The 25775-nt window shown below is 55.9% G+C and overlaps 1 protein-coding gene across 16 annotated transcripts in view; it reads right to left on the reverse strand.

The window, feature by feature from the left end:
* BIN1 (bridging integrator 1) overlaps window positions 1-25775 on the reverse strand; it is a 53053-nt gene that overhangs the window by 12495 nt on the left and 14783 nt on the right. For 15 of the 16 annotated variants that reach the window (XR_008663246.1, XR_008663245.1, XM_055316133.1 and 12 more), the window contains exons 2-9: window positions 12232-12312; window positions 8634-8688; window positions 8309-8403; window positions 7829-7924; window positions 6801-6908; window positions 2114-2199; window positions 1844-1919; window positions 699-781 (exon numbers count right to left, since the gene is read on the reverse strand). Coding sequence is in view for 14 of the 16 variants with exons in the window: in XM_055316133.1 (XP_055172108.1) it covers window positions 699-781; window positions 1844-1919; window positions 2114-2199; window positions 6801-6908; window positions 7829-7924; window positions 8309-8403; window positions 8634-8688; window positions 12232-12312 (680 nt within the window). In the remaining 2 variants the exon portion in view is untranslated. Of the gene's footprint in view, window positions 1-698; window positions 782-1843; window positions 1920-2113; window positions 2200-5932; window positions 6026-6800; window positions 6909-7828; window positions 7925-8308; window positions 8404-8633; window positions 8689-12231; window positions 12313-25775 lie in introns of all 16 variants that reach the window. The other variant, XM_055316134.1, reaches the window with a different exon arrangement.

Here is a 25775-nt window from a genome sequence, read left to right on the forward strand (position 1 = left end):
GTTGTACAGAGAGGAAAAGTGAGGTTCATCCGCGCTCTCCACATGGTATCGCCACAGGTGCAAGCCGAAAAGGAAGGGAAATCCCAGACTCGCTATTGTTTCCCCTGAGGGCAGTCAGAGGGCCAGGCACTTTCCCCCCTCCCTCCTGGTTTCCCCTCAGGAAGCAGGAATCTCCTTGCAGCTGGAGAGACCCTGGGAGGCCAGGCCTGGCCAAGGAACAAGGATGCTTTTGTGGGTGTGCACAATGCCACCCTCCAGGGACTCAGGCTTCCTAAGAGCTGGACAGGGTAAAGGCGGCACTGCATCCTGCTGGAGGAGGAAGGCTCACCCTCCAGGGGGCTCTGCACCAGCACGGAGTCATCCAGTCCCCAGGCCCCACCTCCAGAGCTCCACAGGCACCCTGGCTGTTCTGGTTTCCCAGGCAGGGAAGCCAGGCCAGGGTCCAGTGATCCACAGACTACCCAGGAGTGCTGTGCTCCTTCCCTGATGGGACAACACCAGAGGAATGTGGGGTGCCCCTACCTGTCCCCCTGATCACAGAAAGGCCAAGCCAGAAAGGACAAACCCCCAGGGGGTAGGAACTCGAGTCTTGCCCCGGGCTGGCCCTGGCCTGGCAGGAATGAACGAACCCCAGGACCCTGCCCCAGACCACACCTCCCCTACCCACCTACAGCCAGAGGGCAGTGGGCAGCACACACCTGGGCTGGGCCTTGACTGTGAAGGTGTTGCTCCCATGCTGCTTCTCCAGGCTGACCAGCACATCGTTGAGGTTCTGGTTGAGCTGCAGGAGGGACAGCCAGTAGGTGGGGAACAGCCCCACTCTCCCCAGTAACATCCCTGCTTCTCCCCACATCTTAGCCCCTTCCTTGCACCCCTGTCCCCTACCAAGAACAAGCTTTCCAGACTGCCAGAGGTTTCACCAAAAGCACAGGCAAGACAAGAGGTTTATCCCATGTATACAGTGATTCTCACTACTGAGAAAATTTTCCTCTTTTGCTTTGGCCATCAGGAAGCTCAGAATGAATTTTCTTCTTACTTTACATAAATGTTTCCTTCCCTCAAATGCCTCTGTTTTTGTTTTGTTTTGTTGTTTTAATTTTTCGTAAGTTGTCTCAAATCTTTAAAGGGAGGAAGGAAAAGAAAGGGAAGACCCGAAAGGCAGGAAACTATAGTCAAGGTGGTGACTCAGGAGTGCCCCAAGCTGCTTTTCCTCCTCCAGCCCTGAGCCTGGAATCCACTACCATCACTTCATTCCTCGGGGCCCAGGAGACAGATTCAGACCCACCGACCATACAGCACAGGGGCTGCCAACACTGGGTTTCTCCAAGTCTGCTTTGCAGCTTAACTGTCAGCTAAGTTAAAATGGAAATAATACAGGAATTTAAGCTAATTCACAGTCCTTCTTATACCAGATTCTGGCAGGTAAAGCAGACGTGTTACATTGTCTTAAGAAATATAAGAAAAAAATTGAGAAAATTCTAGTATTTTATTGATTATTTGCCTATGAACTAAGAAAGGGTGCCACCATTCTCTGACGCCCAGCTCCCTGGGCCACCATTGCCTGAGAACACATTGACCACTTGAGAGGGGCTGGCTCTGTCCAGGCAGGAGGGGTAAGATGGGGACAGGGAGGGGGCAGGGACTGGGCCCCAGTGGGTCTGGACACTCTAGAACAAGAGCTCCTGGAGGGCAGGGCTCAGTGGCTCCTCCCCAGGGCCCGGAGGTAGCACTGTGGCCACTAGTGTGTACCAAACCCCAGCCGGAAAGAGGGAGTTTGGCCCTGGCCCTTGGCAGCAGAGCATGGCCCAAGGGTCTGAGTCCCATAAGGGTCACCAGGACCTACCTTACTCATCTCCTTGTGGAAGTTCTCCTCCAGGCCTGCAATGCTCTGAAACGTGTTGACATAGAAACCTACCCGGCTACGGGAGGAGGAAGGGAAGCGAACACAGGTCAGTGCAGGCAGCCCAGGTGAGCCACACACACACTGATACACCTCCACCCTCACCAGAGACACACACCGCGGGAGGGCATGGGGCACAAGGCACATGAGACACCTTGGGCAGCCTCGGGAGGGAGGCCGAGGCTCTCAGCCCCACTGCCTCCCGAGACTCACCTATTCCACAGGGATGGCAGCTCTTCCTGCAGATCCACGTTCATCTCCTCAAACACTTTCTGGGCTTTGATGAGCTCCTCCTCTGCCTGAGGGGCAGGACTGGTCATTCCCCTCTGCTCGGCCTCGGCCTCGGCCCCAGCTTAGGCCTAGCCAAGTCTACCCCACAAGACCTGCTCCCCCTAACCTCCCACCCCATGTGCTAGGACCAGGGCTCTGGACATAATGGGGGTGGACCAGATGAGGATGCTCAGGGGGACTTCCCCATGTAGCTCCTTGTTCACCTATAGCCAGGTCTGTAGAATCTGCTACAGGAAGGGGAAAGCAGAGAGCACCCATGGCCAAAGGAAGAGCCCCACCTCCTATCAGGCCTAGATGGGCCAAGAGGGAGATGAGCAGGGCACAAGAAGGCTTGAGACAAGGGGCCCGGGAGCCGGGGCACCGGAAGGGGGCAGAGGCAGAGCCCAGCCCCAGCCCCAGCCCAGCAGGGACCCTGCCCACTTACAATTGAACCCCTCTCAGGCTGAGTGTTAGTCTACTGCCCAGCCCCCTTGGCCTTGGCCTTGCTGTCCCTGCCTGAAGACCCCTTTCTCAAAGCCAGTCCCACTCAGCCTCAGCCTCCTCCCTATAGGATATGGCAGCAGTATGTCCTGTCCCTCCCCCTCTTTCCTCTGTGACCTGTCCCCACCAGCTGGAAGCCAGAGGCAGCAGATCAGACACATCCAGGAAAGACGGGGAAGGATAGGGAGAGGGCAAGGCCAGGGGAGGAGGGAGCTAGGCTGTTGGGCAGGATGCCTGTGCTCACCCCCAAAGCCCTCACCCTACCCCTACCCAGGCAGGCCCAGCACCCTCCGGGCCTACTCACACCCACCAATAGGTGTCGCTAAGGCCCCATCTCACCACTGAAGACTGGGGAATAAGACCTCAGGCCCCAGGAAAGGCTAACAGTGAGTCACAGAGAAGGGGCTCAGCTCAGCTAGCTCATTTGGAGGGTGCTGCTGGAAACAGTGACTCAGTGGGTGACTTGGAATCAGGGTCTGAGTCACAACCCAGGAACGTGGCAGGCCCCTCCCTGGAGAACACTTCCTGCCTTCCTGCCAGCAGCCTTACATTTTCAGGCCTTCTGGCAAAGGCAGCCAACCGGCCAGAACTCCAAACTGCCACAAAGCCCACGATTTCCCCAGCCCACCCAGCTGTCCTGTCTGACTTCAGGCACCAGGTCAACCCCAGGCAGCCTCATATCCCTGCTGTTCCTGGCCAGCCCAACCTCAGTGATGGGGGTGGGGCTAGAGGAGAGAGGGGCCACCTGACTCCTAACTACAATTACCTTCAGGTTGTTGGAACTTGCTAGAGTGAACATAAGCTCCTTGCCTAACTTTTTAAAATCTAATTTAAAAATTAAAGGTAGAAAAGGAAGAAAAAATAAAAGAAAAAAAAAAGAAACATCTGTGAACATGCATGTCTTAGGCAGCTCCTGAAGAGGATCAGATCCAGCAGGCCATCCATGCCTTACCCCACTGGGCATCCCAGTACTGACTGGAGGCCACTAACATGAGTCTGTAGCACCCACAGAATCAGTGACTCTCACAGATCGAACCACAAGTGTGGGCACTGTCACATACCCCTCCAACCCAACTGCCAAGGGTCTGGCTCAAGGCTCATGTTCCCCAGAAACCTGCTTTGGTCCAGCTGCCATACCCCAGAGACCACTTCTTAATGGCGATTCAGCCACTGCCCCGTGATGCTGGTCCTAACCCCTCAAATGAACGTCAGTGACAATGACAGTGACAATGGCATAGCAGCTCACGGCTATAGGCCAAGCCTGATTCTCGAGCCCAGCAATGCTGCAAAGAACAGAGTAGCTCAGGTTTCAGCTTTCCTGGAAATCAGGGTCTGTTCATTATTCCTTTTGGATCACATGTTCATGTTCTTCATGTTCTGGCTGTTTCAGGAGGACCTGAGGTGGTAGGAAGTGGGGGAAGAGCTGTCCATTGTTGGAACCCCAGTGGCTTGGCTACATGCTAATGGACACAGAGAGCAGAGGCCAAAACCAGCCTGCTTATAATGCCCAGGGCACCAGGATCCTGCAGGCAGGTTTTAGGGGACTGTGACCAGTACAAAGAGCAGTTTAGAATGAGCCCAGGGGATATGTGGTGCTGATCGGCTTGAGAGATCACAGCTTCACCAGGTCACACTCTCTCCCCAAAGTCAAGTCTGCCAGCAGGGCAGTGCGAGGACCCTAACACCCCAGCTCACAGCCAGCCAGCTGCCCATGGGAACTCAGAAGGCTCCCCAGCTTCCAGCCAGGTGTGAGGCAGGGTGGGAGCAGAAAGACGATATATGCCAATAAAAATTGGGTCCAAATGGGAAAGCCAATTTGGCCGAAAGGCCAAACATCTGCAGTCCAACATCCAAAAAATGAGATCATGTGCTTTAGCCTCCCTAGTGGCTCCCCTGAGGTGCGGGTGTGGGGCCCTCCCAGCAGGATCCCTCACCCACATCCATCTCAGGAGTCCCAAAACAGCCAGAGGCATTACCCACCAGCTTCACAGTCTCCCAGGGGCAACAAAAATTTTCACCTGGTCTCTCACCAAACCCATTTCAGGGAAAATTATGCAGAAACCCTAGCTTTGGGTCAATGGCCCCATCCTCCAGCCAGAAGTCCTGAACTCTACAGGCAGGGCTGGTGCTCCAGTCTCTAGCTCCTCCTTCACCTCCCACAGACCATCTCCCCCAGACCTTGGAGATCCAGGGTCACCCCAGCCTCAGAGTGGGGCTACACCGACTCTAAAGTCAGCTCATAACTTTGGCCTAAAAGAAATCAAGCAGCAAGTCAGGTAAGAAATTGGGCCGTGAGCCCATGCTGAGCCCAGAGCTCCCCTACCACAGGCATTCAACACATGTGGGTTGAAGGTGATGAAATCAGGAGATGGCCTAGAAGAAAAAGGGGCAGCTGCCCCAAGAGAAACCCAACCTTGTGGGTCAGGGCTCCGTTGTCCACCCGTACCTGAGGACCATGATGGGGTACTAGAGTCCTATCGAGTTTCACTGGAGACCATGAGGCCACCTCTCCCAGGGTGTATCTGGTGATCCTTGGCCACACTGCTCACCCAGAACCCAGCCAATCCCAAGGGCAGAAGGCTGAGAAGAGTGTATTGCCAGGGTATTAGATCAATCAGGGGTTTTGTACAAAGAGCCTCCTCTGAGAAGCCCTCTAGAACCACTGTGGTGAATAGTCTGCCCTTTATGAAACTCCCAAAGAGCAGACCCTCTAGGCCCCAGGTCTCAGCATCCCAGCCATGCTTGAAGAGCTCAGCCAGAGTTCCCCGTCCAAGAGCACCACGAGGGCCCACAGGTCCCAAGGGTCCCTATGAGCTGAAGATTCTGCCTCTCTGAGCAGGTTTGTCTCTTCAGTAAATTCTGGATAGCCTCACAGCTTTTATGAGGCTTGAAGGACAACACGTGTCAGGACAGGAGCCCTCCTGAGAGGACAAGTGGCTCGGAGGCTTTCCTGTGTTCCCAGAGGCTAGGATTTCAGAGAGTCTCAGGACTCCAGAGACCCAGGCACAAAGCAACAGACTAGGACCCACCCCTGCTTAACCGGGGCCCCAAGCTTCTCTCAGCCCCCCTCATTTGGCCTGGGGTCTCTTCCAAAGCAGGAGCTCTCTCAGCAGAGACATCTGAAAACGGCCCTGCCCCCCAGCCCAGGAAACAGACTGAGCCCTCCCCCACCCTGGGCAACGCAAGACAGGCGCCCAGCGCCAAGGACAGGACAACAGACCAGAAGGCGCCAGCACGTGCAAGGTTAGATGCCAGTGTCACCTGATTTCGGAGCAGGTTAGTTTGAGCTACGAGATGAGCCTGCAGTTTGCCTTGGCACCACTGGGGGGCGGCTTTCTCAAGCAGCGAGACAGGCTGGGGGTGGGGAGAGGAGGTCACGGCAAAGGAGAGTGGAGAAACAGGAGGGAGATGGGGAGAGAGAAACAGAGACACAGATATTAAACAAGTCCAAGTCCAAACGTCCCAAATGCAGTGACAGACAAGCCGGTCACCCCTCCAGGGGGCCAGCCCCCAGCAGGTAAGGCCCTTGAGGCTAAGAGGATTAACGGGATTCCTGGGTAAGGGGCAGAGAAGGGGTGAACTCCAACTGCAAAGCAAAATGTAAGAATGTTAGCAGGGACAGTGGGGCTCAGCAAGCTTGGTCCTGCCACACGGCGGGGTGGGGAGGGGGATCCACTCTCGGCCCCTCACTGTGAACAGTGTGACCAGCTCAAGCCCTGTGCCCTCTGGCCTGTTCCAGCAGAGACAGGGTCACATCAGATCCCATGACAGAATTCTACTCAGAGTATGCCAGGTCGGGTGGGGCTGTTCCAGTTAAACCCAAGCCAGGCCTGTTCTCATCCTGGAAAGTGGCCGCAGAGCAGGGTGGAGGGCCCAGGGCCCAGGGCAAGCACCAGACGGTGGGTGGGCGGTGCGCCTTCAGCCAGCTGCTCACAGGGGCCTTTCCCCGACCCCACTCTGCTACCTGGGCACATCACCAGCGGTACACCCACCTGCAAGGGGGTTGAGGATTCCAGCCACAGGGGAGCAGTGATAACCCACGGGGCAAAGGGGTAGAGTGGGCACAGCACAAGAGGAAGGTCCCTACCCCTCTGAAGACTCTCCCCCAGCCCCGCCCCCCAGCTCTTACCTTGGCAATCTTGGCTTCATCCTTCTTTTTGGCGGTTTGGAGGGACTCATAATGGTGCCGGGCACTGTCATAGTCCACCAACTTCCGCCCTCGCTTGGCAATGCGTGACTGGAAGACATGGAGGTGGGAGAGGGGGCTGAACAGGGCCTGGCACCCAGGCTGAGATGTCGACCCAGGCTGGGCTCAGAGAAACTGGGTTGTGGGCACTGGGAACTGGATAAAGCCGAAGGGCCAGGGCAGTTGACCCAGGCTCAAGAAGTGCCTCTGATGCATGCTTGAAACAGGCTCCCACATGTCTGGTGGCCAAGAGCTTGCCCCTTCCAGGCAGCCCATGACCTCAGGAGTCCTTTCTTATACAGAGGCCAAACCAGTTCCTTCGATACTCAGCCATGTTTGCCAGTGCCCACCAGCCAGTATTGTATGGGACAAGCCTCTTCCCTGGCCTGGCCCTCGGCTCCTGGACCCCAGGCTTCTCTTCTCCAGGCTACCACCATCAGCCTCCCTTGCACACTCCCCATCAGGCATCTTGAGGAGCCCAAGGCACCTGCACTGGGTGGACACAGTGCAGCATTGAGCCAGACCCCCAGCGTACAAGAACTAGCATCACAGTCACCACCTGGCCTCAACACCTCTACTTCCATGTCTGAAGCACCTGGGCCCATCGGCTGCAGGGGAGGGCACCCATTAGGCACACGTGCTTAGGCACACGTGCTTAGGCTTTACATCCCCTTAAAATGCCTTATATGACCCTATAGTCACTCCACAGTGACGCAGCCATGCAGACATACATGCACCATGGGGTCTCTTCCTACAGTCTGGAGACCCAAAGGTACAGGGCCCCAGAGCTCTCTGCTCAGAAAGGCTCAGGCTGGGGGGCTGGTCTCAGAGGGAGCATCCCTGGAGGGATGAATTGCCAGTGCCTGAGCCAGTCCTCGGCTGACCCCTTCCCCCCATCCCTCTGTCCCTGCTTCACTCCAGTGCACAGGCTATCAAGCCAGAACAGGACAGATCTACAGAGTGCCTCTCACCTTGATGTCAGGGAACTGGCCCAGGTATGTGTCCATAGTCAACAGCGCCTGGTCCACCAGCTTCTGGTGGTAATCCAGCCAGAGGAGGTCGTTGTTCTGAAGGAGGTGAGAGCTCATGAGTATACAGCCAGGGGGGACTGGGCCACACCCAGTCCCCAGCACTCTCCCCCAGAGACCTGGGGTCCACTTGAGCCCCGCTGCTTCCCAGCAGAGAAGCTTCTCAGAACCTCAGGTTCCTTGGCTGTAAAGTAGAGGTGATAATTCCTGCCCTATAGCCTCTCCCAGGGCAACTATAAGGAACAGATAAGCCCAGGGTTGGTAGGGTCAGGAAGGGGAGGTGACTTGCCCAAGGGCACACAGCCTGTGAATGCCCAAAAACCAGATGGGCTTGTCCAAGAGGGTGAGGCAGGGCAGGATGGGCCAGCAGCTGAGACAAGAGGGTCCTCTGGGAAGGACGGAGGTCACCTGCCTCACGCTCACCTCAGCTATCTTGTTTGCTTCATCCCTGCCAGGCCAGTCGGGCTCGTACACCTCCTGCAGACATTCATTCAGTTTCTTGGAGGCTTCGTGCATGGCTGTGGGGCAGAAGGGCCATGCTGCAGCCAGGGCCATGGGGGATGAAGACGGGCAGGAGGGCCCAGGGGGTATGTGGTCCCCAATGCCAGCGTTCACCCCTCCACCACAAACCCTGGTCTCCATCCCAGCTCTGCACCCATCAGCTTTAGGTGGGGCAAAGGCCCCTCAGTGTCCCTTGAAGCCCACCTACCCAGACCAGGTCTGCCCCAGGAGCCTGCCTGCCCCTTACCCTTGACTGAGGCCAGGTAGGTCCGGAGGTCCTTCTGTAGTCGAGTGCCCTCAGTCTGCAAAGAGAAAGACAAGACCAGGGTGAGGGCCTACTTGTACAGGACCCTGTCCTTCCTGTACTCTCAGGTGGACAAACGCAGGCTGCTCCCAGTAGCCCCCACATATCAGCTGTCCTCATCAGGGCACTGGCAGGACTAGAGAAGACAAGACATGTGCATCAGAGCGCCCCTCAGAGCACAGCAGCTACTGCCTCTCTTGTCACAAACATGTACTAAGCATCCAGCACTTCTCAGCACCATCCCTGCCTCAGGAGCCAAGGGATATTCATCCAGAGATTGTCAGCACCTGTCTCTTCCAGGAACAGTTCTCAGCCCTATAAGGAAGGTAGGAAAATAGTGGGCCCCACACACACCCTAAATAACACACTGGGGCGCAGGCTGAATGACACACATGTACAGTGGGATGGGCATATGCCAGGTCTGCCCTCAGGCAACCACGGGCCAGGTGGCCAATGAGCACAGGACACAGGACTAGAACACCCTGCCCCAAAAGCTTAGGCCAGCAGGCTCCCAGTGCATCATGCCAGGGACAGAGGATGGCCTGCAGAGGAGGCTGCAGAAGGTGAAAGGGAATTGCTTAGCCAGGCTGCAGAGAAGTGAGGAGTGCATGCCCAGAACTCTCAGGACACTGGCCCAGCCAAGGGGGAGGATTTGGATGTAGGAAGAAAAGATTGGCCAGGGGACTGGGCCAAACGGTGAAGGCCCTGAGCTCAGGAGGTAGCTCCAGGGACTTGCTGAGACAGCAGGACCGGCAGAAAGGATGGACCCATGGGCAAAGCCTCAGTCCCTCTGTGTTATCAATACCATACGAGGCAGGAATTGGAAAACTGAGCCCCAGGTGAGAGAGGGGGTAAATAGGCTGAGATAACAGGTGATATATGAGACCACCAATGGTGAGACCCTGGAGTTTCCAGAAGTCATGTGCAGAGGGGGACAGAGCACACACAGGCTTTGGGGTTATGAAGACCCAGCTCTCTAGCTCTGACCCTCACTAGACATGTGACCCTAAGCAAGTAACTGAACCTCTCTCTTCATCTGTCAGCTGGGGTGAATGACTCCCACGGCAGACCACAACCTAATGTGTGCTCAGGGAACAGCACAAGTGAGCCAGCCCAGGCCCTAGCCTTGCAGGCCAGTTAAGGGGGATGAGCTTTATGCCGAGGATGGTGATGTGAGGCAGTAGGGGGACATGAGGAGAGAGGGCTTCTGGACATCAAAGGATGGCAGTGCCAGAAGCTGACTTCTACAGGGAAGAGCACCCTCCTGGTGTCTCCCTGCCTAATGCTGCTCACATCCTTATTTTAGATCCCCTTGCCCTTGCCCTTGCCCTGGTGGAGGGCCAGATAGACACAGACCCAGCAAGCAGCCGTAGTCCCACTCCTGGCCTGCCTGTGCCTCTGCAGGAGAAAGGCGGTCTCCACTCCAGCTGAGGACAAGCAGGGACACACCAGCCTTCTAGGCTCACCCAGGTACCCTCAAACCTCTCCTGTACCCCCCATCATCAGACTCTCCTTCCTCACAGCCAGGGCCTGCTCCTCCTCTCCCAGTGTCCTCAGAGCATCACACACCAGCTGTCCGCCGGGCTGGCTCTTTCCCTGCACGTCTCTCTAGCATCACTGTCCTCACCTAATAAATGAGGGAGCAGAGAGGTTCAGGGACTTGCCCAGTGTTATACAGACAGGTAGAACTGGTGGGAATCCCCACAGCCCCTGTTTATGATGATTAATGCTTCCAGAAGAGAGTAGAGGTGTTGTGCAGGGAGAGTTTCAGGGCAGTACATAAGATGTATAATTCGAAAGAAAAAAAAAAAAAAAACAAGCGGTGGCGGAAAGGAAAAAAAAACCCTCTCCAAAATTCCTTCAATCCCCCCAGACCACAGAGTAGCCTATAGAACCCTGACCACACAGAATTCTGAGGAACTTCAAAGTTTAAGGCCTACTGATTAGAGATTAAAGGAAGAAACAAAGGCCAATCCACAGCATCCAGATCTCTCTGGATTTCCATCAGGGATCGGATGTGGACCGTGTAGGCCTGGGAATGAGGAAGGGCCTGTCCTACTCTTTCAGTGATAGAGATGAGGATTCAAACATGTTCATGATGTGATGCTAACACATTCATCTGATGCCACAGAATCTTCCAAACTTGGTTTCCCTTCCTGCCAACCATCCATCATCTCACTCCCCTCCCCACCATCCTTTGAGCACCTGTCTACACTGCACCCCGAGGAACGGGTCTCCCGTAGGGCGGGTTTCTGTGCTTGCCCAGGCCTCAGGCCGTACCAGGGCCCCTTGTGCCTCCCAAACAAGGCCACACTGTGAGCCGGCACACTGGACACAGACGAGCAAGGGGCCGCGTAGAGCTCTGCCTCACTCATGTGCCAACTGCAGCTGGGCCCCTCAGCCGAACTCCCGAGTCAGTGCCTAGGATCAGACATAGCCGTGCCCCACGCAGCTGCCTCCTGCAGGGCTGCATCCAGGCGGCCAACACAGAAGCTGTGTGTTTGCTCCAAGCCGGCTCCCTTGGCACCCCCACCCAAATAAGGCGCCCGAAAGAAAACTCTATGGAGGTTCCTGGGGCTTTAACACACTCCTAGCAGAGCAACTAGGGGAAAACTAAAGTTCTGGATCACAGTCTGGTCTGGACTCAGGGGTCTGGAAGGATACCACAACCCAATACCAACACTTAGTATCACTCCACGGAGGTGGTCTGGCTAGCACCCCACATCTTTGCTCTACATCCCCTCAAAGGGTGCTCCCTGCCTCCTCTGACATCATGGTCTGAAGACCCAAGCCCCCATCTTCCCAGTGGGTGTAGGGGCAGGAACATCCCTCCCGCATGGACTCCCTCTGGCTATAGCTGACTCTTGGCCCTCTGCAGTCAATTCCAGGGGATGTTCACTCAATAGCCAGGGATGCCCTCTTTGAGCAGGCAGGCCCTAAGAACAAGAAAGAATCAGACCTGGCCCACATCAGCAACAGACAAGCCAACAGCAGTAACGTCCCAGGAGGAAGAGCCTGGCTCACACCTCCCTCGCACTGCCCCACAGCTCACCATCCTGGATCCTCTGAGGGGGCCAAGCTCTGTTTCTCAGTGCAGGACAGGAGAGCCAAGGCTAGTGCTGGGGGCAGCCGGGAAGGGCTATGAAACCCACCCCTGTGAGAGCCGGTGACAGCTGGCTCCCCCAGGTTCCATTCCAGCTGCAGAGGCATCATGGGCACCTTCAGTGCTCTTGGAGGCCTTGGACATGAATGAGGAGTAGGGAAAGACCTGGTCCTTCCCAGCCCCAAGTCTGGGCCTATTTGGCCCTCTCCTAGCACAGCAAAGACCCTGACTCTACCCTCCAGCCCTCCTTCCTATTTCCCTTGGTCTATGCCCCGAGCCAGAGCTCCCTCTTCCAGGAAGTCTGTGACCTTGCCAGCCCACACCAGCCCCTTCTCCCAGCTCGCTTACTCCACAAATGCAGCTCTTGACATTTTCTACCTGGCAGCCACACTTCCATTTTGCACAAGCTCCCTAAGGCCAAAGGCCACCCCCACTCACCAGCTGCTTGTTGAAATTCTGGACACACTGTTCAAACTGCTCATCCTTTGTCTCATCCGCCTTCCCCAGTTTCTGGAGGACCTGCCAAGGCAGCAAGAGAAGGGAAGTGTTACCATGAGAAAGAGGGTGGCCAAACCAAAAGTGCCCAGTCACCAATACCACAGATGGCTCCCACCCAGCCAGGATCCTGGAGGCCCTCAGTCAGTATAATGCAGCCCAGGGCACTGGGACCATCAGAAGGTCTCCTGGCTGCTGTAATCCCCAAAAGCAACCTCGAGTCCATCAAGTCTTGAGACCTCCTCATTGTCTACCCGGGGCTTGCCCATTGGCCAAGCAGAGGAGTTCAGGTCAGGCTTGCTGCAGTAACTGAAACCAGGAGAGGGGGCTCCAAAGACAGCTTGAAGGGTCAAGTGCCCCTCCTTATTGATCTCACATTGCACCCGTGAGGGTTCCATCCCCAACTCCGGCAGCTAAAAAGTGAGCTGAGCACAAGAGCAGCCAGGTAGGACAGCCCCACCTCCCTACATGACTCCATTTCCTGGGTCCTCATGAAGACCAGAGGGAGGAGCAGAGCAGCCCTGAGCTGGGAGGTAATCACCCCAGGACACAGAGGGCACCAAGAGGAGGCAGGGATCAGGCTCTTAGTGTCACTAGGAGCCAGCTCGCAATCTGAATAGATTCTCAGATGTGACCTTTTCCAGCTACCCTGCTTCCTTCTCTATGGCTCAGCAGACCATACTGGGCCCACTCTTGGCGTGCACACGCGCACACACACACACACACACACATACACATGGGCTCATGGACACCTGCTCTACTCCCAACTAGAAATCTCAGAGGTGGACTCTCCCTCTGATTAGTCACAACTGTGCTTTCTCAGCTGTGTGGGGGGAGCGGGAGAGGAGGGCACAGGTGGGGAGATGGTTGGGTACAGACAGAGAGACCCCGAGGCCAGAAGAGAGAGAAAGACCTAGAAGAAGGAGGAACTGGATCAGAAGGCTGAGAGGAAGTATGATGAAAGAGAGAGGAGGTGGAGGCAAGGAGGGGTGAGGGAAACAGGGGAGTAGGAGGGTGGGGAAAGAGAAAGATAAGAGATCAGGTGCAGAGAGGGGAAGCTGAGGCAGACATGGGGTGGGTTTGCAGGAAGAGAGGGTGGCAGAGACCAAAATGGAGACAGTGATCCCCCACTTAGAGCACTCCACAGGAAGCAGGAGGATGACACCGAGATGCTCAGCAGAGGCAGTGGCCAAAACCCAAAAAGAATGAGGAAAGGGGGCAGTGGGTGGGGGTGGCAGGTGGAGGGAAAAGTGGTGGATCCTTCCCAGCCCTGACTGGCTCTAGGAGGGCCTATCCTGCCCTGTCAGCTCTCAAACCTTCTCTTGGCATGGGGTACATTTGGCCACCTCAGCAAGTGCCCTCTCCATACACGGCCATGGGCACCTCTGCTGGGACAGCAGACATCAATCAGACATGGATCCAGCCAGACAGAGGGAAGCACATGGCACTGCGGGGGCCTGGGGCAGAGAGCCCAGGCAGCCTGGGCAATCAGGAAAGGTTTCCTGGGGGAGGTTGCAGCTCAAGTGGCAGAGAGCATGCAGCAAAGGTGAGAAGACCAGGGAGATGAGGTATGTTACCAGGGCATTTTTTTTATAAAGATTTTATTTATGTATTCATGAGAGACAGAGAGAGAGAGAGGCAGAGACACAGGCAGAGGGAGAACCAGGCTCCATGCAGCGAGCCTGACATGGGACTCGATCCCGGGTCTCCAGGATGACACCCTAGGCCAAAGGCGGTGCTAAACCGCTGAGCCACCTGGGTTGCCCTTACCAGGGAATTTCGAATAGCTCAAGGGGTGGCAGGAGGAGCAGGGGTAGGTGTGGGAGAGCACCCCACCAACAACTTTGTGCTATAATGGTCACAACACAGTTTATTGGGCAAGTGCACCTGCAGGCCAAGGGCTGACACTGAGGTGAGAGGCGAAGAGCAAAATAAAACCACTGTGAGCAAGAGAATTAGCACTTCCCACCAGCCACGGGCCCCCACACCTCCCCCTTGACAACCATACCCAGCTGGTCCCATGGAAACAGGGTGGAGCTGTGGGGGTGCCTGACCCATTCTGCACTGAGCTTGAGTAGGTGACTCACCCCTATCAGACGCCAGCCCCTTGGCCCCACCACCTCCACAGACAGAAATGGAACACCAGGTGGGAAAGAACTTCCAGAAGTCAACAGAGGCTAATGGATGGAGCAAGAGGCTCCCAGCAAGGTCAAGGCCTGGTCACCCCTCAAGATAGGAGGACTGGGAAAGTGGCCCTGTCTACCCCTTTCCTCTCTTCTCCCCAAGGAGATGTACTCTATTGGCCAAAGGTCCCTCATCCCTGTCCTGTCACCAGAGCTCCGGAGGGCTCTAAGCCCCCAGATTTGCACCCAGACATGCACACCTGACCTCAGTTCCCAATTGGGCTCTGTGCTCCACCCAGACAGCTGAAGCCACCAGGGAGATAGATGTTCAGGCCAGCCACAGTGAGCTGTGTCAGGCAGTGAAAAGACCATTGAGAAAAGGGACTTTCTCTCTGAGCCTCAAATGCATTGTCTGGAAAATAAGAGAACATCAGCACCCACCTTAAGGCTTGTGTCTGCAAAATATGTCTCCATACCTGGCATACTCAAGTAGCAACAACAATCTCCTAAAAAGCCTTCACAGCAGCTTTCCCACAATGGGGAGCCAGGCCCGACCCCAACGAAACCCCATGCCAGGTCTAGTCTGACAGCATCCGGAAGACAGTGCACACATACTAGACATATACGCATGGGCAAGTGTGCACACAGTCAAGTCCTTCAAAACTTTGCTCAGATTACACCTCCGTGAAGCTGGCCCCCGCCCTCTCTCTCCCCCACCCCATCCCACTTAGGACCAGGCCCTATTTTCCTCACTGCTGCACCGTGTGCCCAAGGGTCTGCCTCTAGCTCTGCCCCAGCCATATGAACAGCCTGAGGTCAGAGACCTCAGCTCCTGCACAGGGCTGGGTCCAGGGCAGACACACAATTTGCTCTTGGTGGCTGCTGACTAATGTAGGCCTTGAGCTCTGAGGACAGTGTCACGACCTGGAAGAAAACATCCTATCTCTCAGGCTAAGTATCCTCTTATCCTCTTATGTCACCCTTAGAACCGGGGTTAGAACTAGCACTCACATTAGTCTGAGGTCTGGGCTTGGGCAAGGCGGCCTGGCTCCAGTGGGTCCCAGGCCTGAAGAGGCAGCACGCCGGGAAGCGAGCAGCACAGGAGGGTAGGCCAGGCTCCCAGCTCCGCGTGACCTCAGGTTAACTGCTGACCCTCTCCACACCTCAAACAGCAACCACTGCAGCGGCCAAGGTTTGAGAAAAGGCCCGGGGAGTGCATGCTGGCCTTGGCCCCATTAATCTTCACTGTCCCCACCCCAATTTTATAGATGACAGAAGGAGGGCACACAGCCTGGGTCCTGACCTCAAGGTGCTGCGGGAGTGGCTCTAAGAGGGAATAACAAGCTGGGCGTGCCTGCCTCAGGACAGGGACCAGGACGAAATTTGGTCCAGTAAAATCCCACAGCCTCCTGCTACCGGCTTCTGTTTTTCTACCTTCTGGAACTGGAACTCCTGCCACGGCCCAGCCACTGGGTAAGAGGCCTTTATGACCAGCTACTGGGGAGCTCAGACCATGGCCAATCCTGTCCCTACCACCTAAAAGCTATTCAGCCATGCCTTCATCTGTCCCCATCCCCAGGAGATGCCCCAAGGCTACTCTCCGGCCCCCACTGGCTTCACCTAGGTCTCACACACACACACACACACACACACACACACACACACACACACACTCAGTCCTCTACTCACCAAGAGGGAAGCCATAGCCACGGCCATGGGCCTTAGGGACACAGGTGCTCCACCCGTTCAACATAAGGTTAGTGGGGCTTCCTCATGCCAAGGTCACGCATGGACCCTGAGAGCAGCAGGGGGACTCTGGGTGTCCAGAGAGGCCTGCTCCCCAGGGGCTCAGAGAATGTGGGAGTTAACCAAAGTGGTTTTAAAAGATGAGCAGGAGTTAGGTAGGCAGGAGGGCCTGGTGGCAGAGGCAAGATTCCCACTGTCCACTGTCTGTCCAGGGTTATGTACGGGGAGAGCCCCAGACCCTCTGGTGTCACACATCTCCCTTTATAACAAACACAGGGAGCCTTTCTGATGATGGGACAGGCCGTGCCACACCTTAGTGTTAGCCCAGGGGGAGGGCATGGGGACAGTTCAGCAGCCCAAGGGCCAGCAGACCAGAAAGCCTCATCAGTGCTACTGCCTCTTCTCAACACATCATCAGCCCAGCCAGATAGCAGTGGAGCGGACATGCCTCTGAAGGGGCAGTCCAGGGCAGGGCAGAGAGGACAGTTCTGCAGCTGGTGGCAGAAACAAACCTCCTTTTGACAACATCCACTGTTCAGCCTCACTGAGCCTGGGCTGTGAACCAGGCCAGCAGCCCCCTGCGCAGGGCAGGAGGCTCACCAGGGCTCAGGGGGAGCTCCGGAGGAAGGAGATGCCCTTCCAGCCCCTCTGCTGTGACCTTTCTCACAGCCCAGAGCATCCCACTCCCACCGCCAGCGTGGGGTCGTGGGGTGTCCTGCCAAACCCTCACTTCTCCTCCTCCCAGGCAGCGAATGGCCCCCTGGGGCAAGACACATGCGCCTCTGCACAGCCATGCTGCGTGACCACCAACCCAAGCAACAGGAAGGCCCTTTGGGGCCAGTCTTCTTTGAACCAGGAGCAGTTTATTGCTTACTTCTCAACAAGCACTGAACAAAGCAATTTACAGACACCAAGCACTCTCTCCCACAGGTGAGTGTCTTCACCTCCATGTGACAGATGGCAGGTGAGTACAGATAAATCAGGACACGTAGCCTAAGGCTTTACAGTCCGGAGTAAACTCTGAGCTTGTCGCTGCTTCCAATCTCCAAAACTGGAGGAGGGGCACCTGGTAGCCCTCACCCAGCACCCAGGCCAGTCCAGCAGATAAAGTGTAGATAAGCACATCTGCAGACCCTCACTCACTGAACTGACACTGGGTGGCCCTGCTTAGAGCCCTGAACTCACGGCAATCCCCTCCTGGGGGCTCTAACCCCTCCTTCCTCCAGAGCAGTGGGTTCCCTTGCATTGAGGGGGCACACGCTCACATCTGAATGGCATAGCACAGGGCAGGAATAAATGCTTTCTAGAACCCATGGCTGGGCTAGGGAGAAGAGGGACGCCAAGGGGCCCAAGAGGGAAGCCCAAGGAAGGCAGGGCCCATGTTCCCAATCAGCCCTGGTCCCTAAGCTCAGGGCCAGGCAGGAAAGCTGGGGGTTCCTCCAACGGCTACAGCGCCCCTGGTCATGGCTGCAGCAGAAGCATCTCACAAAGCCAGCCAGCCAAGATGAGGACGACCCGCACCTCAATCCAAGTATCCCCAGAACCCCAACACACACACACACACACACACACACACACACACACACACACACGAGGTGGGGAGGGGCTTCACCCAGCCCCCCTCCAAGGACCCACCCCCCAGCTGCTGAGACCCACTCTCAAACCTTCACCTTCCTCATCATCTCCTGCCAGCACCTGTCCAGTTGCTGCCTCTGTCAGGGTTGGTGGAGGAGTGAGCTGTGCCCCAGGGGGCGGGGGCTGGGTGTTGCCACCTCACTGCTTCCTCCCAGGAGAGCTTGTGGTTGATGGGACCACAGCAACAGGATGCACATCCTCACACCTCGCACAGAGGCTCCCATACAGGCAGGACAGGCAGACAGACAGACAGACATATGGGCAGGCAGGTGTCAGGGCAGGTTTTCCCAAAGATTGCTCAGCACACACAGCTGGGCCCTGTTCCGAGGGAGACCCCTAAGAGGGGAAAGGCCAGAGCAGCCCCCTCCCCGAAGGCAGACATACCAGTTTGGCAGATTCTCTCCACCCTGCCCACGGGCCTCTGGGTTTCTGGCTCACTCCCTGTCCCCCTGGGGCTTTCTTTCTGAGATCAGCTCTGGCTGCCTCCTTCTCCACCATGCTAGGGAGCTCTATAGGCACTGCAGAGCCCTGCTCGTCCTGTTACTATGCCGCAGGGCCCCTCAACCTGTGTGATGGGCTCTGACGCTAGTGGCTCTAAGACCCTCTAAGACCCTCTGGCAACCCAGGAGATGGGCAGGACGCCAGCAGCACCCACAAGAGAGGACAGAAGGGGGGCCCCAAGCCCACCACTCACTGCCACATTGCCTGTGCCCCGAGAGCCAGCCATTTCTCCAAGCGGCCCTGGTTGTCTTCAGGGGGAGATGTGTTCATGGCTACCGGGTATACTTTCTCCTGAGTGTCTCACTTAATCTTTAGGTCACATCCTGAGCCACATATTCTTACCCTCACTTAAGAGATAAGAAAAGTACGGCTGAAGACATTAAGCAATTCAGCCTCATGGCCAAGAAGGAGCAAAGCCAGGACTTTGCGGCTCTGTGGTGGCCATGAGCAAGTGTGGCTCAGATCTCATCTGCTGTGGCAAATGAGCTAGGCCTCTGGGTCCACCACTCTATCCCAGCCGAGGCCACACTGCCCATGGGCTGCTCCACTGAGGGTGCTGAGGCGGCAGAGGTTAACGGGTTCCAACAAGTGAGTCTGACCTGGGATACCCCACTAGCCTCGCTGAGCCTCCTCGCCTCTGTGCTGCAGGCTGAGCCCCTGGCCCAGGACCCTCCTCCCCTGGCCCCTTCTTCTGAAGTGGGTGTCTGGTACTCTCACTAAATGAGAAAGAAGACCGAAGTAAAGAGTGCTGAGATAGCCCGTCACCTGGCCAAGGCTAGATCCAGGGCTCCTGATTCTTGGGTCCTTTCTCCTGGGTGTCACTCTTAGGGTATGGCTCCTGCACCTGGACAAAAGGAAGTAGCTTCATCTTCTCAGCTAGCACCCAGGCCCCGAAGAGTCTGCCCCTCCTTCCACAGAGCCCTGTGAACCCGCTCACTGAGCAATCAGGTGGCTCTGCCTTCAGACCAGGCAGCAGGGCTTCACCCAAAGGCCCAGGGTCTCCCAGTGGCCAGTTTTCCCTGGTCAGTGGCCCCAGAGCTGCTGCCATGCCTCTGGGTTGGGCAGGGACCAAGGGGAGAGGGGGAGGAATAGGGGCCTGGCCTCTCTGGGAAGGAGTCTGGCCCCGCTCCAAGCCAGCTATGGCCAGCAGCAGGAGAAACCAATGAGGTCCTGCCTAGGAGCAGAGCCCAGGGTCCCAGAAAGCAAGTCCAGAAGACACAGCAGGGCAGCCCTTCGCCCTCCTGCAGTGCCAGGCTTCTCCTTACGACTTCCCAAAGGCTCAGAGACTTTTGAAGAAAGATAAATGTTGAAACACGAGCCTTGGGCAAGAGCCAGGAACAGCATTCCATCTCCGGAGGCAAGAATGCTCCCCAGCACCAAGGCCCCCCACGCCACGGCCATGCACAGGCAGGAGATTGAACACCCAATCCCCGCATGTTCACGTGCTGATGCTCGTGTCTGTGCACACACTCACACACACTTCCTGGTGGGGCTCCTACCCACGACCCTTCTATCTCCCCCCCCCCCCCCCCGCATGGCAGGAAGGCAGCGGGAAACACAAGGAGGCCACAGAGCCAGGCAAAAGGCAGAGCAGAGACCAGGAGGTGCTGTGGAAGGAGAACCCAAAATGAGGAAGGGGAAACAGAGAGAAAACCAGAGAAAGGGAAACCAACAGTGGCTGAGAGCTCGAGCTGGGCTCTAGCCAAGGAAGCGCCCAGCAGCCCCAGGCAGGTGGGTCTCAGGGAGAACAGAAGAGCCTACACACACACACACACACACACACACACACACACACACACACACATTTCTCCTCCCAAAAGACAAGGTTGGCCAAGGGGCCCTGGTAACCTTCTCTTGGTCTCTCTGCAGTCTCCTATTAGGAACCCTATTTCCACAGGGTGGCTGCGAGGTGGTGGCAGGAGAGGCTGGCATCTGACGTCCTGCCTTCCTCCCAGGGGAAAAATACTGCCAGCTCCCCCTCATGCTCAAGAGGGGTTCCTTCACCGCCAGACCCCAGCCCAGCCAGGGTCCCCGAAGGCTCCAGCCAAGCGTACTACAACAGCTCCTCCTTCTGAGCTCCACCAAGATCACACCAAGGCATGACCCCAGGGACCCATGTCCAAGGACCCTCCCTGAGGGAGGCCCACCACTTCTGAAACTTCCCCTTTGGTTTGGCTCACACAAGCAGGACATCCTGAGGTGGGGACTGTCATCTCATTTTACAGATGAAAGAACTCCTCTTCTGAGGCTCAGAGAGGTCACTCGGCTGATGAGTGGCAGAGTCAGGCCCGCAAACCTGATGGACTCCAACGTGTAATTCTGCGGTAGGGAGTACGGACAGGCAGCAGTCACAGGCATCACCACGGAGGTTTTACTACAAAGATGAATCTTTGCTGCTACTCCATCTTGCTGCGTTCCAAAAATTTAACTGGTAAAGAAAGCACGTTGAAGGGGCGCCTGGCTGGCTTAGTTGGTTAAACATCCAACTCTTGATTTCGCCTCAGATCCCGATCTCAGGGTTGTGAGATTAAGCTCCATGCTGGGCATGGTGCCTGCTTAGGATTCTCTCTCTCCCTCTCCCTTTGTCCCTCTCTCTCTCTCTCCCCCTCTCTAAGAAAAAAAAAAGGCACTTTGTGACATAACCAACATATAAAGACAGATTGTGTAGCAGAATGCAAAGTTTGCAAAGATTTTTGCAATGAAATAGAAAACTAAAAAAACATTTCCAAGGTTCCAACTGGCCAACTGAGGCTGGGCTGAGCACTACTCCCCCCTCAGCCCCCGCACACCCCCTCCCAACCCAGGAAGTTCTTCACTTCACCCCACCCCCACTTGGTGATCTTTTTTTTTTTTTTTTTTTTTAGCAAGTCCTCGTGTTCTGGAAGTCACTGTCCCCTGACACCAGTCCACAAAGACTCATCATCTTTTTCTGTGGGTTTCTGGTAAGATCCGCTGACTGGCTAAGGAAGCCAACTGGCCTTGCTTGGGAGACGGTCACTCTAAAATTACCTCCTTCCTCTTTTAGCGATTTTCCCTTTCCTTTATGAAACACTGGTGAGAGTAAAGAGTGATGTTTGGTTTTCTCTTTTACATCCTTAACTGGATATATATAAACTTGGCCACCACCGATATCAGCCCACAATGCCTTGAAATGTGACTCGCTGGTCAAAAGTCAGAGTGCAGAAGCTTCTGTGGCCCCCATCAATCCATCAGTCCCAGGGCTGGAAGCCTAACCCCTGAGACAGTGGGGGGCCGGGGGTCTGTTCCTCCTCCATACCCATCTCTCCAGGTGGAAGCGAAGGCTTCCCCCCACAGATGACTGCAGGCCAGAAAGCCTGTCCCCCTCTCCCTACCCTTTCCCTTCCCAGGAGGCCTGAAATTCCAGTCTGTTCAGCAGATAAGCCTGTGGCCAGAGGCCAGGGTAAGACCACCCAGAGCCCAGGGGAGCAGAGGCAGCACAGGTGAATATCGGGATGAGGAAGGGGTAGGGAGAGTCCAGAAGGGCCCAGCTGAGCTGGGGGAGCAGGGGTGAAGTGGAAGCCACAAAACAGCAGCAGTCACTCATCTAAAGACATCCGAAAGGTTTACAAGTGTCTCCAAAGCCCAGGGGAAGAGGGAGGTGATCCATAGACAAGGAAACTGAGGCTGAAAGCCCGTGATCTCAGGGCCACATCAGCCAAAAGGAGGTTTAGGCTGAAAGAAGCACTGGACCCCCAAGACAGTGCTGGAGGGGCCAGGCTTGGGGCAGGCTCCCCTCCTCTCAGGGACCACCCACCAGGCTGAGCCCTCCCTAGTCATAATCAGACTTCCACAGCAGAATCAGGCTTCCCCGTGAGTAGGAGGGCTTCTGGAAAGACCAAAACCACCCCGACCAAGGCTGGCCACCCTCTCCCACACTCAGAAGCACCTAACTATCCAGACCTCCCCAAATAGCCCTCCACTCCTCCCAACCCACACTCCAGTGGGACAAAGGAAATTTTTACCAATTTTTCCAGGAGGGCTCAAGCTGCTCCATCCTCGGGACCTTCCACTTGATTTTGCCCATCTCAAACTATCCACAGTGAGGAGTCCCTACCCCTGGACTCCGGGGGCTGGGAGAGCTGCAGGGGGAGGGGAGACCTCATCTTGGACACCCACCCCCAGCCAGCCACCCCCAAAGCAAGATCCCTGAGCCAACACTCCAAAGAGGAGGCATGACTGGTGGTAATACAAGTCTTTAAACAAAAATACAGGGACACCTGGATGGCTCAGTGGTTAAGCATCTGCCTTCGGCTCAGGTTGTAATCCCAGAGTGCCAGGATCGAGTCTCACATCAGGCTTCCTGCATGGAGCCTGCTTCTCTCTCCGCCTGTCTCTGCCTCTCTCTGTATTTCATAAATAAATAAATAAAATGTTTAAAAATAAACAAGCAAAAATACAGCGGTTCACAGACTGGGTGAGGCAAGGGAGGTCCGTTCTTAGGAAATAGCTCAGAGAAGTGACATCTGAGACCTGATGGAGAGAGAGGACAAGCAAGTGCAAAGGCCCTGAGGTGGGAAGAGCAAGGCCAGTGCAAAGGGAAGGTAAGAGGGTGGGGCGAAGGAGGAAGAAGTCCTAAAATACCGGTGCTGAGCACTTCACATGATTCATCTATCCATCCCCCCCAAATCACAAAGAAATTACTAGTACTTTATCCCAACTTTGCAGATAAAGAAACTGAGGCACTGATTTAAAATCTCCCAGGGTCACACAGCCAGTCAGCAGGGTGGTTGGAATCCAAACCCCAAGGCTGGTTCCAGAGGCCATGTGCTCTAACTACTGCACGAACTGCCCTGGCAGCCAGGGCCAGACCACAGGGCTTACCTGGAGACCCTGGAACACCCTGGCTTTGAAGCTGTGCATGAAATAGGAAGCCTCGGGGAGCTCTGATCTGACTCACAGCATTAGAACACCCAGGCTGCTGTGTGGGGACAGACTAAAGAGCAGGGTAAAGCAGGGAACCCATTTAAAAGTGTCTGTAATGACCCCGGCAGAGCTAAAGGTGGTTTGGCAAGGGCAGGAAATGGTGAGAAGGTCGAATCTGCGGTGACAGAGAAAAGTGAAGGAGACTCCAGAATTTGAGCAACAAGAGGGAAGGAGCAGTCATCACCCGCGACAGGGACAGCTGAGGGTCATGGTAAGTCATGGTGAGGTGCTCAGAAACGTCAGGGAGGGATGTGGAGACACAGCAGCCAGGGCCGACCCCACCATCAGGCTCCTGAATCTCCCCACCTCGGTCTCCTGGGTCTCCTGCCCTGGGACTCCCAGCTCAGAGTGTCTGGTCTGGACAAGCTGCTGAAGGGAAGGGAAGGGAGGAAGAGGGGGTGGGAGGAGCCTGTCCCGGCTCCGGGCCTCTCTGCTGTGAGGCCCCATGGCAGAAGGTTCAGGGAGTGGGCCGGCTGTGCAACCCTGGACAGGGTGTACACCTTCCTGGGTCCCGAGCCTCATCAGTAAAATGGAGCCGAGACCTCTCCCTCAAGGCAGGATTAAGGATGAAGGATGACTGAGTAGGTAAGAGGGCCCAGCACAAGAAGCTGGCTGGTTTCCTTTCTGTCCTTTTACCCCTATCTTGATCTGGAATTCCTTATACCCAAGCCAGAAAGTTCAGGCAGCCTCTCCTACCCAGTCCCCACCCTGCCCCACCCTCTCACCCCCCAACCCACACATGCCTTCCTTGGTGCCTGCCACCGTGTGGACTTACTCCCGGTGACTCACTCAGGCTTAAGCACCGAGTGAGTGGTGGACAGCAAACAGCAATCCACCCCACTCCCCTCAGCAGCCTCCCCCACCCCACAGCTCTGCAGGGACCCTGCAAGCCCCCTCCTTACCCCTGCCGGCCAGCTTTTTTAGTTAAGACGGGGAAATGTTAGATCCCGCAGAAACCAAACAGCAGCTAAGGCTACAGTTCCTCTTAGGAACAGCAGCCACCATCAAGAGCCCTGACATTCCTGGCATGGAGCCTGGAATACAGCCCCCTCCACGAAGAGGTCCAGAGAAGGCTCCCAGGAGGGGCGTATGAGCAACACAGGGCCAAGCGCAGGCCTCCTGTCATGCTGGGTGGGGCCTGCAGAGGGCAGGAACAATCCCTCACCCTTTGGCCCAGCACCCAACACCACCTGTTCCGAGATGTCAGCACAACCACCTCCAGAGCCACTATCCACCCCACCTGTCTCCTCCATGCAAGTGTGGGTGTTATTCTCAGCCCTGGGCTCAAGGACGGAGGCCATCAACGGAGGGGTGGGATCTGCCCCTCCAGTGGGTTGCCTCCCACAGGCCCCTCATTAGCTGCTTCCTTACCTCAGTGGGCGAGCAGTCTGTGTAGAAGAGCAACAAAGCACAGGCCCAGCCCACAGCCCAGCAGGGCACACAGCCGGGACCAGGAGAAAAGGTGAAGGCCTTGCCAGAACCCACTACCATTTGGACCAAGAAAGGTCAGCCCGGAGCATCCACAGTCTCCACCAGGAAACCCTACTTCCTTAATAATGCCAGCCCACACTGGCCTTTCACATCCCCTCTTCCAGGCAGCCTTCCTTCCCTGACTCCACCCCAGCCACAGGGACTCTCTCACTTGCCCCGACTGATGCCCCTTTGCATACGTCTGTTCCTTTCAGAGAAGTTGGACCTAACTATGCAAACAGGTCATTCATTTGTTTCACCAACTGGAATCCTCCATGTCTACATCTGTGAAACTGTTAACTATTAAAGAGTACTTAGGGGCACCTGGGTGTCTCAGTAGTTGAGCATCTGCCTTTGGCCCAGGGCCTGATCCTGGAGTCCCAGGTCCGAGTCCCACATCAGGTTCCCTGCATGGAGCCTGCTTCTCTCTCTGCCTTTGTCTCTGCCTCTTTCTGTGTGTCTCTCATGAATAAATAAATCAAATATTTTTAAAAATAAAACAAAGAGTACTTAAAGGAGATAAGATATGGGATATTTTTTCCAAATACAGTATCACCACTATTTTGGCTATCGTTGTTATTTTTGTTACTCAAAGGAGTCAATGCCCACAATCACCTTTCAATAGTTCCCACCCAGTCTGGCCCAACAAAGTGCAGACAAGTACAAACAGCCCAGCAGTCCTGGCCCCCACACTCACTCCCAGGCCCTCATCTGCCTGAGAGCTGTGCTCACCTCCCTCCCTCCGCCCTGGACTGTCCACAAGTCCCCAGAACCTGTAAGGGCACCCCACAGGGACCCCCAACTTCACAGACAGGGGACCAATGGGTAAGGACCAGCTGGTTGAGTGCTCCCCAGCGTACCAGGGCTAGTTCCACTGCATTTCACTAGTGGAGTCAGGGGGAGATTTGGGAAGGCACTGGAGGGGAAGGGGTATCTGACCACCTGGTAACCCAGTCATCCGGTCGAGAGTGAGAGCTGGGGGAGGGGAAATAAGTGGGACCACCATCCATCACATGTCTGCCTCTGGCAGATGGAATGAATTTTCAGGGGCCAGGACAGGCTTTTCCA

Source organism: Nyctereutes procyonoides, unplaced genomic scaffold, assembly GCF_905146905.1.
Source record: "Nyctereutes procyonoides isolate TBG_1078 unplaced genomic scaffold, NYPRO_anot_genome, whole genome shotgun sequence".
NCBI lineage: Eukaryota > Metazoa > Chordata > Mammalia > Carnivora > Canidae > Nyctereutes > Nyctereutes procyonoides.